The sequence below is a fragment of the Hippocampus bargibanti genome, linkage group LG12 (assembly GCF_051943395.1).
Source record: "Hippocampus bargibanti isolate YZ-2025 linkage group LG12, ASM5194339v1, whole genome shotgun sequence".
Taxonomy (NCBI): domain Eukaryota; kingdom Metazoa; phylum Chordata; class Actinopteri; order Syngnathiformes; family Syngnathidae; genus Hippocampus; species Hippocampus bargibanti.
This window is the reverse complement of record NC_142745.1, coordinates 1,956,272-1,969,800: the sequence shown is the minus strand read 5'-3', so window position 1 is coordinate 1,969,800 and position 13,529 is coordinate 1,956,272. Positions and strand designations below refer to the sequence as shown.

General features: G+C 41.5%; 1 protein-coding gene across 23 annotated transcripts in view; it reads left to right on the top strand.

Moving 5' to 3' along the window:
* cast (calpastatin) overlaps positions 1 to 13,529 on the top strand; it is a 43,148-nt gene that overhangs the window by 8,096 nt on the left and 21,523 nt on the right. For 18 of the 23 annotated variants that reach the window (XM_089009413.1, XM_089009404.1, XM_089009420.1 and 15 more), the window contains one exon: positions 13,286 to 13,354. In XM_089009413.1, coding sequence (XP_088865539.1) covers positions 13,286 to 13,354 — 69 coding nt within the window. Of the gene's footprint in view, positions 1 to 6,710; positions 6,868 to 10,812; positions 10,860 to 13,285; positions 13,355 to 13,529 lie in introns of those variants that run through there. The other 5 variants (XM_089009422.1, XM_089009418.1, XM_089009411.1 and 2 more) reach the window with 3 other exon arrangements.

Sequence of the window (13,529 nt, the reverse complement as noted above, 5' to 3'; positions counted from 1 at the left end):
TTTATTTTCTAAGTTACTTATTTATTTATTTATTTATATTTACGTATTTACATATTTATATTTATTTATTTATATTTACGTATTTACATATTTATATTTATATTTATTTATTTATATTTATTTATCTTTATTTATTTAATTATTTATCTATCTTTATTTATTCGTTTGTTTGTTTACTTAGTTGTGAATTTATTTGTATTTATTTATTAACTTATTTATCAAAGTCAAATATTGTCGAATATGCTAATATGCATGACATACAGCACAGATGAAATGACCAGCGTGCAAGGCATTTATAATGACTTTAACAAACATAATAAACACGAAAACCAAGTGTTTATTTGTTTATTTGTTTGTTTGTTACTGTATTTGTGTATTAATTTTTGCATTTATTTGTATTTATTTATTAACTTATTAATCAAAGTCAGCTTTATTGTCAAATATGCTAATATGCATGACATACAGCACAGATGAAATTACTGTCCTCTTGGACCCAGCGTGCAAGGCACTTATAATGACTTTAACAAACATAATAAACACGAAAATGAAAAGTATTTATTGATCTTTTTATTTATTTATCTAGCTATTTGTTTAATTTATTATGTTACTGTTTATTTATTGAATTTATTATGTGAATCAAACCTCTCAAGATGGAGGACACTGATTGGCTGTGGCGACCCCTCGAAGGGAAAAGCCGAAAGGAAAACAAGAAGATGTACAGTGAGACCTCAACTTATGAACTTAATTGGTTCCCAGACAGAGTATGTAAGGTGAAAAGTGTGTATCTCAAAAAAAAGATTTCCCATAGGAAACCATTAAAATGGGAATAATCCGTTCCCGGGTTTCCATAAAATATACTTTTCAACTAAATAAGCTATACACAACATAACTTATTCTATGTATAACAAATGTGTATTGTATTGTAATGAAAGAAATACACGGAATTGTATCATAAAGTCACTTTATTTACATTTGTGATGGTCATTTATGGCTTGATGGAATGGCGTTGGAGGTCGAAGGTCAAAGGGAATTGCTGTTTGGAAAGAGAGGCACATTACACGAGGACTGTAATTAAAGAAATAAAATGTGCTGTAAAATAAAGTTTTATTTACCTTTTTGATGGTCGTTGATGGCTTATGGAAGGAGAGTCACCTTCCATAAGGACTGTTGGTAACTTAACCTCTGGTGCTGTTCGGTCGTGTGCTTCCGCCGAAGATCGCTCCGCCAGCCGTGGTGGGTGTGTATTATGAAAATAGTGCTTATTATAAGGTTTAATTTTCGTAAAATTGACGTTTGTAAGATGAAAAGTTTGTAAGTTAAGGTGTTTGTAAGTTGAGGTCTCACTGTGTTTCATCAGTTGGTGTATTTATTTTTGTTTGTGTTATAAAAAGAAGTAGTTTCAGTTAACTTTTTGGTTTTTGTTTCAACACATGTATGTTTGTATAAAATATAAAAGCTTACATTTCATTTCATTTCATTTCATTGGAGTTTGCCCTATTGGTTCTAAAAGCAGACTTTGTGGAGAAATCAGATTGTTTCCATTTTTTTTTTAGATCAGCTGGGCCGGTTCGGTTGTGTCACGTGTGGGTCACGTCACACCGCGTGTGGACACCGAACATTGGTTGTCATCAACAGCCTAAGCTGCTGTTTCTTCTGATATGTTAAGCCGAGGAACTAAAAAAAAACATCCAGGACTGGCCATGCAATGCAGCAATTGAGATTCTGGCTTTTAGACTTCCCATAAACAAGTGGGTGATACAAGTTGTTGTCGAGTTGTTGTCGAATTCTCTTTTCGTTTCACGATCTTGTTAGTAGCTGTGAAGGGCAGCAAACTAGAAGTGGTCGTTAGGGGGCTTATGGGGCTAATTTTAGAGAAAGCCAAGCAAAGGACACTTACACCGGGAGGACATGGGATGTACGTGGAAACTGGGGTCTCGTTGCTCTATTAAATCATGACTAATGCTAACGCGGGTATTTCTATAAAGCAGGGGTGTCAAACTCATTTCACATGATGGGCCATATATGGCCTCGGTAGATGTCAAGTGGGCCAGACCATTAAAATTATACCATATTTGCTACAAATAACCAAAATACCAAAACTTGTTGAACACACACCAAGCATAAAGGCTTCCCATGCATCTCTATCAGAAAAACATGACGTGGTCCATTTTTCATTGAAAATTCTACACTCCTTATCTACTTTTTACCGTTTGGATAATGCCATTTTGGCTAATGAGGATGTTGAAACCGTGGTTGAAAAAGCACAACTCTGCCCCCTAGTGGACAATCCTTGAATTGTACATCATTAAAAAAAAAAGAATTCCATGTCGTTTGTACATTTTTTCCACTTTTGAATTATCCTGCGGGCCTGATCAAACCTCCTTGGGGGCCGGTTCCGGCCCGCGGGCCGTATGTTTGACACCCCTGCTATAAAGGGTGTCATTTGTGGGTGTGCAACTTAGACATATGCTTCCATGTTTTCCAGTCGAATGCACTGTAACGTTAGATTCCTTTTGACAGACTACCCAATACAACTTCTACAGATTACCTTGTAAATATGCGCACGCAACATGGTTGGGGTCTTGTTGTTCTGTTGTCGTCGCGACTTCACGATAACATCGACTCCTCAATAGCGGAGGAAGCGGAATGATTCGCTGAAACTGCGCCAAGCCGTCTACAAAATGAAGGAAACCTGTAAAACCTGCTACCTATTTGTCTTATGATACTCTGTTAGAACTAACTTGGCAGGCCGGGGGGGGATTCATTCACCATTGTTTGATTTCATTTATTTTTTATGAATTATTTCGCTGGACATGATCAAGATGTACGTGGTGAAATTGCCCTTGGATTTTTATTGATGGCCGTTGTAGTCAACCTTCCAAAGAAATGAATCATCCATCAATTGACTCAATGTGATGATTGTTAGTTGGTCTGTGTAAGGTCTCAGTCGTACAGGAATGGTCCATCGATGAAAAGGTTTCTAAATTAATTTCTAATTCTCCAAAAAAAGACTTTATCAATATCGCAGGGATGACACTAGTGGGCTTCAATCGGCAGTACATATGCACCTAAAAGCTAGCAACCACTCATTCGATGACAATGAGGTTAAAATCTTAGCGAAAGAAAATAGATGCTTTGAAAGGGGAGTCAAAGAAGCGATTTTCATAAAACAGCAAAATCCTTCACTAAATTGCCACGGTGGAGTGAGGTTCAATTTGGATCGTTCCTATAACCAACGTCTGAGGTAACATATGCTTAATCATGCTGATGAGGTGATACCAGAACAAATGGGGCAATCAGGCCAGTCGTCAGTCAGGACAATAGAAGCAATCAGTGGAGCCGTAGGGAGTAGTCCTCTGCTCCCCCCAACCTGAGAGCAGGGACCAATCTTAGCAGAGTCCGGCACCGCCACATCTGGACAGTAGGGATATATATATAGGGCCGAAACTACCAGTAAGACTTTAGTTTGCTGTCACATTTGAAAAGAAAAGAAAAGGTCTCACACAGAAATGAGGATCTTGCTTATTGCTCTGCCTGTTGTTTGCGCAGTGTTTAGCTTGGCATGTAAAGGCAAGCGCGCTCACAACAAATATGCGCATTCCGTTCACATTGAGTTTGGTCTTCCCCACCGGAAATTTGCTTAAAGGACAACCGACGCCGCCGGACAAGTTGCGTCCATAATTTGTCAAATCACTTCAAATGACTTCTACTGAGCGTATTTTACAAATATTCCACCGCTATATAGCGATATTTTGCATTTTAAGACTCGCGCTGAATATTCCGGAAGTCTTGTTTTCCAGTTGATGACGATCCCCTATGTGACATCACGGAGGGAACGCCCCTGACCGAGAACGCGACACACAATGCATTTTGGGTACTTTGTTTGGTCTGAAAACATAGTGTTGATGACGAAATTAGAAGGAAAACGACATAAATAACACGATGGTGAATCGTTGTGTGTCGTAGCCAATTGCGGTAACACGCATAAACAAGGTGTAAGTTGACACAAATTCCCAGCGGACAAATCAGCCCATTTCCAACGGAGCTTGGGCGCCATCTTGTGCATTTTATGGGACGCTACATTGGTGTCATTTACGGTTCGAATTGATATGGGAGGACTCCTTTAATCAATGGCTAACATGTATGCTTTCCTCTTCAGAACTATTTGAATCATATTCATAACTGGATGAGTAACAAGAAAGCATTTTCTCAGAATCTGAACTCTGAAGCCATTGTTTTGATTCTGGAGCAAGGCAGTGTGTGACCAATAGTGACGTCACGAACAAGGGGGCGGGACTTTGTGAATCTGCCCAGTTCCAAGCTCATTTTGAGGCAGTTTTGGGACACTTTAACTAATTTTTATTGTTGTTTTGCATTTGACAAAAAATATCAGCCTGCGTGTTTTGGCTATTTTAGCTTCTATAAAACGTTTTTCTGATGTCACTTAGGAAACAAAAAACATGGTGTCGGTTGTCCTTTAAGTTATTTGCTGGCGTGTATTTTGTCTGGCATCCATTTCAGGCGAGTCACTGAAGCTTTTTGCTGTTGGCATTTTGTGTGTGTGTGTGTGTGTGTGAAGTTTCTCAGCAATCATTTCACTGTTGTAGAATTCAAGGCTCTCAGTCTCTGAGACTAAAAACAAAAAAAAACAAACGAGTAGATAAGAAGCATTGTACGGGCGGGGCCCTGGGTGTCTGCTCTGGTTCATTATTTGACAACACAGATAAGTGTTGTCAGAGGTTACCAAGTTAAAGGCATTTGGATCCGGTGCAAGTACGCCGTGTTGGCTTTCAGAGACACACTCGCTCTTTGTGGCAGTCGAAAGCAAAATGAGGCGTTCGCTTGTTCACATTTAGAATGGAGAGTCCATTTGCTATTCAAAGATCCCAAAACAGAAAACATTTCCGACCGGGAAGCGGATTTTTGCTGTCTTACTTCATTCAGGTGCTCCTTTTAAGGAGGAATAATTTAGACACTAGGGGGCGCCCGTTGTGGTTCTAAGCCTTTTTTTTATTATTCATTTGACAATGATGTCCATTGTCAGCAGCGCTGACACACGTTTCATCAAGAGAGTGTTTATCATCAAGCAGGAATTAGACCCAAAGTGCGAGAAGACGGACGCGGCGAGCTGACGGCGCCTCTACATTCTTGTCACTTAAGTGCCACGAGTATTATTAGACGCGGGGAGGTGCTACTCTCCGCGGCAAGTCACTCAAGCCATTAAAAAGATTAACACCCAAGCGCAGGCGTCGCACAGAGCCAGAGCAACCCTTACATGCTATTTTAGTATCAATTATTCTTATAAATGAAATGTATAATTAGTATTATTATTATCATTTGCTAACTATTTGCTATCTATTAGCTCTGGCTGGCTAGCTGGCTAGATATATGTTGGCTATCGACTGACTAGCAAGCTAGCTTTCTATCTATTTGAGTTACTTCCTGGTTGAGTGAACGCTGGCGCGTGTGGCTGCCACTGCTCACCCACAGAAAAACGTATCCCGTGACTAAAGTGACCTTGAAAGTTTTGAAAGCCGCTTATCAATGAAATGTATTATTATTCGTATTATTATTGTCATTTGCTATCTATTAGCTCTGGCTGGCTGGCTAGCTTTCTGGCTGGATATCTATTCACTATCTAGCTGGCTGGCTATCTAGCTCGATATCTGTTGGCTATTGATTGACTAGCTAGCTAGCTAGCTTTCTATCTATTTGAGTTACTTCTGGGTTGAGTGAACATTGGCGTGTGTGGCTGCCACTGCTCACCCGCAGAAAAACTGATCCTGTGACTGTAAAGTGATCTTGAGAGTTTTGAAAGGTGCTTAGAAGTGAAATGGATTATTATTCATAGTAGTGTTATTGTTATCATTTGCTGGCTATTTGCTATCTATTTGCTCTGGTTGGCTAGCTAGCTAGCTATCTGGCTGGCTGTCTATCTATTCACTATCTAGCTAGGTATCTGTTGGCTATCGATTGACTAGCTAGCTAGCTTTCTATCTATTTGAGTTACTTCCGGATGGAGTGAACGCTGGCGCGTGTGGCTGCCACTGCTCACCCACAAAAAAACTGATCCTGTTACTGTAAAGTGAGCTTGAGAGTTTTGAAAGGCGCGTATAAATGAAATGTATTATTATTATTGTATTATTATGACCCCTGACCCCATTCTGTGCTGATTCTGTGAATTTGAATTTTTCTTTCCCGCCGCTGCCGCGTTGCATTCGGGTTTGGGTCGAGACAACATGTGATCCGAACCGCCTGGTCTTTTTTTTTTTCTTCTTCTTCTTCTTTCCAACCACGCACGCTCAAGTTTCTGCCTGGGCGTCTGTACAGTCGAGATTCCAGAGCAGTGAGTCTATCAGGCACACCCAGATGCAGCCCGACGGCGCAACACGGGTCTTGCTATGTCTTCTTTTCGCATCGCACGGCAAAACTCCCGCCGTGTCGCCCCTTCGTGTCATTTACTCAACTGCCGTGTTGCTATTTGTAAAGCCTCGCACATGGCCGCCATATTCACCAGTTGATTTATGTTATTTTTTTTTTGTTGCTCAATCGTGACAAGTGGGCGGTTCTGTTCTGGGACGTCCAATGTGACCGAGCCTGCTGAGCTGGCTTCAGGGTGAATTGGAAGCCCCACCCCCCCCTCATGACGGTGACATGGCAGCTTGTTGTGCATTTCCTCATGGGCGGAGCTTCTGCAACTTAGGCTCGACTGGGCGTGTGTATTTTCAGACGCGTGTGTCTGTGTGGTGTGTGTGCCGGAGCATGAATGCGGAATAATATTATTGACCGCAAAGAGGATCTAAAGTGATTCGCCCCGAAGAGAACGTCAAGTTCAATAGAGGATAGCATCCCAAAAGCAAAGCCATGGTACGTGTGTTTCTTTGTTTTTTTTTTTTTTTTTGGCGATAAACGTGCTTGTTTACGTGCGCGGAAGTACTTCCTGGGCTCCTACCTGTCAACGCGTCTACAGGGGGGGGGGTTTGTCAGCGGGATGCTTTTATGCTGTGCGTCGAGCAAAAAGTAGCCTTTGACGGACTTGTTGTCAAAAGTAAACAACGCGTCACGTTCTATTCGTATCTTGCGTGTGTCATCGTGTTGGGACAGACGTTGAAAAATGGCTCCATTGCCAAATATAATCTAAGAAGGCGTGTCATTAGATTCTTATCGTTACAGAAGTTATCTTGTATTTTAACGTCCCACCGGTCCTCACAAAAAAAAAATCCTGTGCTGTTTGCTACGTTCGGTGTGTGAGAAAAAGTGAGAGTAGCCGCAGTCAAGCCAACTTGTGGCTTTCTCACCATGACCACATACCAGCTCGCAATGCCCCGAGCATCTGACAGTTCCTGGCCACGACTGTGACCTCCGCCCCCTCACTCCCAATTTCATTTGACCTCGTTCGGTGTTCTTCATTTTCAGGTTGGTTGGTCGATGCGTCTAAAGATGCAAAAGCAAGCATCGCTATTCGTATCGGGCTATTTTTAAGTGAGTTGAGGAGCTTCAATTTCACAACAGTAACGCGTGTGGCTTCCGCTGCTCACCCACAGAAAAAAGTATCCAGTGACTGTAAAGCGACCTTGAGAGTTTTGAAAGGCGCTTAGAAATGAAATTTATTTTTATTATGAACTAGCTATTAGCTGGCTATTAGCGGTATAGCTGGCTGGCTAGCTATCTAGATAGCTATCTATTAGCAGTCTAGCTGGATGGCTATCTATCTATCTAGCTATCTAGTTAGTTAGCTATTAGCTATCTATTAGTGGTCTGGCTGGCTAGCTATCTAACTATTTATTAGCTATCTATTAGCTCGCTGGCTTTCTATCTATTTGAGTTACTTTTAGGTCGAGCGCACGTGGCAGCCGCTGCTCACCCACGGAAAGACTTATCAAGTGACTAGAGCGACCTTGAGGGTTTTGAAAGGCGCTTATAAATGAATTTTTTCTTTATTATTATTATTATTAATAATGCTTTGCAAATCTAAAGTCTTTGCGATTGGTTATTGGTACAAAATTGATGACTCCTAAATATCTTTGTTCATCAATGTTCGCTAGTATTTCTGGGGTTGTTTTCTGTTTGTTGGGGTGCTGTGAGATGTTTTCAGGCGAAATGAAGGTTACATTTAAAGTTGACCTTTGAACCCGTTGCCGCGTATACCCGTGTAGACATCTCGTGTATTGATACCCCAGCACAGAGTCCGACTGACTGATCCCGCATCTTTCAGTGCCCCTCCCTTTTCACTCTTGCCCTCGTTTACTGCCATTTACACCTGTGATCCCACGACAATGTCGCCACCCGCACTATTTTAAAACCGTGGCGGTAGCCCGAAAAGCAGCTGCTGTAATCTCAGCTCACATATGTCAGTCACTTTGTGGGGGAGGGGGGACCCTGAAGTGAGTCACGGCCTTTTTCAAAATAAACCCGAGCTTCACTTTCATGGTTGTGTAAATCCCCATGCCCGAACTGCATTGTTGGTGCTCTGACCCCGTTTTCCCCTTTGTTATGTTTTTGACATTCTAAGTAGGCTGGCAGGTGATTTGTGCATCACACCCATCGAAACCGGAGCTGCGCTATTTATCTCCCCCCCCCCACTCGGTTGTCGGAATGAGAATTTCACCGCCTATGTGATGTCACTGTTAAAGCCATTAAATCACAGGTTGATGGGTTAAAAGTGATCGTTCGTTCCTGGTTCATGGCTCGTCAGGGTGTTCAAAATCAGCAGGAAGCCAGGTGTTGAACAGAATAGGTTATTTTAATCTAAAACAGAGATTGACGCGCTGGGAGAGCATTTATGTAAGACGGACAGGATGTGAGGTGATAGGATGTGACATCATGTAAAGGCAGGCAGGATATGACGTATCAGGAAGTCCAAAACAAAAACAAACCATGCAAGAAGATGTTTAAAGATGTTCGTATAGCGAATTGCCACAACACGGGTGTCAAAGTCGAGGCCCGAGGGCCAAATCTAGCCCACTACATCATTTTATTTGGCCCACGAAACCAAATCAAACTTGTGAAATTTCATGATGCTTACTAAAGTGAACTAAAATTTCAAATTGTCGTATGTAAACCACAAAAATAGTCTTTTTTTTTTTACTTCAAATTTGAAAACTACTCCAAATTCATAACTGCCCCAGAGAGGAAACCGTAACTACAATGTGGCCCTGATAGAGAAGTTATCATATTTAAGTTTCATGCTGTTGTATGCTTAGTCAACGCTTGTGACTCAATACAATTGAAGCACAAACAACCTGGGGTCAATCAGGTCAACGGACACAGCAGTTTAAAGGGTCAGCTTCACAGGAGTCATTTAGGACTTCAAACTCCTTTTCACAGGAAGAGGTCATTAGCCAGGATACAAACTTATCAGTTCATGGGAAACAATGTTTTATTGCTTATAGCTGTTGGCGCTCAGAACGTCCAGAGGCATGGTATTAGAATCAAGAAAACTATGTTTTACTAATGTATCACTTTAATTTGCATGTATTCTTAATAAATAGCTTGGCAGTGGGGCGCAGAATTCAGACGTATGTCATAGATGACTGCGTTTCCTGCCGGCAGTAGGGACAATCTTTCTGGTTCCGAGTCTCTGTCCACAGTGTCTGACTGTCATATCTCTGACAGGCCCGTGACAAAAAAATGACTTGGACACTCTTCGACACCCGTTGCAATTTGAGGCAATCGCAAACCGGGCCGTTCTGAGCGAACCGTCGTGTTTACATCACGTCGTTTAGTTGAAACGGGCGCGGCGAAAATTGAAGAAATACTTGCGCAATTGTACACCATTGTGAAATGGTGACACGTAGGGGTGTGTCGTTGTTTATATACGGTGTGGTACACTTGATTCGTGTGTCACTCAAATAACAATTTTGCAGCATAACTTATCAAAATAAAATACATTTCCTGTTTGTCAGGCAAATATTTTTTGTTTCGGGCCTTGGCAATGCCGCACGTCGCGATGAGTTTGACAATGGAGTTGTTACTCAATGCATCTGCGTCCACTTTGTTGTTGCAATTTGTTTCGGTTGGTTTAAAATTGTCGTACATTTGCCGGCATATAATGTCCAGAAATGTGGAAAAACTTTTAAAAAGTGGGGAATGACCGTATTTTCTGGTGTATAAGGCGCACCCAAAAGCTTTGATTTTCCTCAAAAGATGACCCTGTCAGACACCGACTCCATTTTCCCTCTGTGGAAAAAGTAGTGCGTAACACCAGCCTCTACTGTAGCGCCTTATAATGTGGCGTGCCTTAAATTTGGAAAATTATTTATTTATATTTTTTTACATATTTGGAAAACCTTTTTCATACATTGAAGGTGCGCCTTATAGTACGATGCGCCTTATATGTGGAAAACATTTGAAAATACACCATTCGTTGGGATGTGCCTTATATTCCGGTGCGCCTTATAATAATAACTAATAATAATTTCATTTACAAGCGCCGTTCTGAACACTTTACAATAAAAACAATAAATAAAACGATAAAATCATGAATAAAACAACATATTAAACTACACCCTGAAAGCAAGTTTAAACAGTTGGCTTTTGGGGTGAGATTTGAAAGTAAGAAGTTGTTACGGATGTTGGGTGGAAGTGAGTTGCAGAGCGGCTGAAAGCTCTGCACCCCATCATGATGAGACGGGCAAGGGGCATACGGAGGTGGAGGGAGGATGAGGATCTGAGGGCTCGAGAGGGAATGGAGATTTGAAGTAGGTCAGACAGATTGTACACATATACTTATACTTATACACAGGAAAATACGGTAATTGTGTTGTCGTTGCGGGAAATGCTGCATTATGAGCATTTTTTTTTTTTTTTGAGGTGTGGTCATAGATGGACAAGGAGTGAGGAATGTCGGAATGCCGCAGGTGGGAGACGCTGCACACCAAGAAGCCTCCGTGAAAACATTCCCTCAATTGTTCATAACGTCTCAATAACAAGGAGTCGAGTGCAAATGCTCTGAACTGTGATTCCCCCCCCCCCCTCTCTCCCTGCCTGCCAACACCCCCTCCCCCAAAATGGAGCACAATAGATCAGTTAACATCAAGACAACGCATGTTTGGAAAGCTCTTGATCGGTACACTTTGTACGACCCAAAGGCAAATGAGTCACCAAATCCTGTTGGGCAACTTCCCTTCCATTTGAATGACACAAATCCGACAATTCGGTTTTTGGCTCAACGCTCACCAAGCAACAATCTCTATGATTGTCACCAATCAGCAATGTCTGATTCAAATCACATTTAAAGGACAACCGACGTCACTTTTTTGTTTTTTAACTGACACCAGAAAAACGTTTTATAGCATCTAAAATACCCAAAACACGCAGTATGATATTTTTATTCAAATGCAAAACACCAATAAAAATGACTTCAAGTGTCTAAAAAGTACTTCAATTTGAAACTGGAAGTGGCCAGTTTCAGAAAGTCCCGCCCCCACTTCGTGACATCACGCCAAGACGTCTTGCATTGCTAGTGAATCAAAACAATGGCTTCAGATTCGGAGAATATGCTTTCTTGTTGCACATCCAGTTATGAATATGATTCAAATAGTTCTGAAGAGGAAAGCATACATGTGTGCAATCGATTAAAGAATTTATTTGTGCCATTTTGAGGCAAAATTGGGGGAAAATCTCACCCCAAAAAAGAGGCACAAAATGGTAACCTCCTGTGGCCACCTCCGTTTACACAGGCTGATAAATTCCTTATATGGCACTTGGACGCCCTCTTCTGGCCTTCTGGCGGCTTTTGGCTGCAACACGAGGTCCCCAGACCAAACAAGTACAGCAAAATACATTGCCGTGATGGAAGGATCGCTACAATGCGTCTTTTTTTACGGTAAAGGGCGGTCCTTTAGTGACGTCACGTTCGGACTCGTCACCAACTCAAAAACAAGACTTCCTGAATATTCAGCGCCAGTCTTAAAATGTAAAATCTAGCTATACGCGGTGGAATCTTTGTAAAATACGCTCAGTAGAAGTCATTTGAAGCCATTTTACAAATTACAGACACAACTTGTCCAGAGACGTCGGTTTTTGTTTCCTAGCTGACATCAGAAAAACATTTTATAGCATCTAAAATCTAAAGAAAACACCTTGAGCTAATTTTTCCGCTGTAATGTTGCAGATATGTAAAGGGCGGGGGGGGGGGGCGTTAACGCTCGGTTGGTAACTTGACAGCGTTGATTTCACCGACAACGATTGCCTCACAGATGGATGCAACACAAAGTGGGTCACAAGCTGGGTCAAAGCCAACAAATCACATATGTTGCCCTCACTCATTCTGCCTCCATTAGAGCCACAAACAAAACGTGGCAGGATATCGTTTGTCCCTTTTCGATTGGATTTGATGGGAAACAAACCAAAAATAAAAAGCTATTGATAGATGAAGCAAGTTAAAGACAAAGTGAGCTCAGACAGCAACCGAAAACATGTCCCCGCCACATGGCTTGTCATGCGGCTCTTGTAATGGTGGTAAATAATATTGTTGCTAAGCTACCACCACCCCAGAAAAATATGCTGAGCAAATTATGCTGTGCGACGAGCTTCAACAGGCTGTGTTTTTACTTCTTTTCTTTTTTGCACTGAGTCAATCTTGAAGAAAAACATCCCATTATGAGTCTGGAGTGGATATTTGTTGCTTCAAGGACAACCGACGCCTCCGGACAAGTTGTGTCCGTAATTTGTAAAATCACTAGAAATGACTTCTACTGTGCGTATTTTACAAACATTTCACCGCATATAGCTAGATTTTACCTTTTAAGACTCACGCTGAATATTCAGGAAGTCTTGTTTTTGAGTTGATGACGAGTCCTCACGTTACACTAAAGGAACGTCCCTGACTGAGAAAGGACACATTGTAGTAGTCCTTTCATTCACGTCAATGCATTTTGCGGTACTTTGTTTGGTCTGAAAACTTCGTGTTGATGGCGAAATTAGAAGGAAAACACATAAATAACGCGATGGTGAATCGTTGTGTGTTGCACCAAGACTACTATTTGATATTCGATGACACAAATTCCCAGCAAACAAATCAGCCATTTCCAACGGAGCTTGGGTGCCATCTTGTGCATTTTCTGGAACGCTACATTGCTGTCATTGACGGCTCGAATTGAGATGGGAGGACTCCTTTAATCTATTGCAAACATGTATGCTTTCCTCTTCAGAACTATTTGAATCATATTCATAACTGGATGAGTAACAAGAAAGCAGTGTCGGTTGTCCTTTAAGTTGTGAGTGTGTTTTCTTTTTTCCCTGTATGCATAACTTGTTTGTATCTGTTTCTGTATTTTTGCAGTCGAAGCCCAGCCAGGCCTCGCCAAAACCAGCTGCTCAGGTCTCCACCGTGACGCCTTCTCAATTTGAGGTATACAAACGTCATCTTGATCTCAAATCACTTTCTCCATTTGCAAATCTCTTGTTAGCAGTGGAAGTGGGAAATTATTGTCGAGGTGACCTCCGACCCTGCTGTTATGTAGACTGCGTGGTATTGTTGTCGCTGTTCCTCTTCCTGTTTTGATAGCCATGTCTGAAGTCGAAAG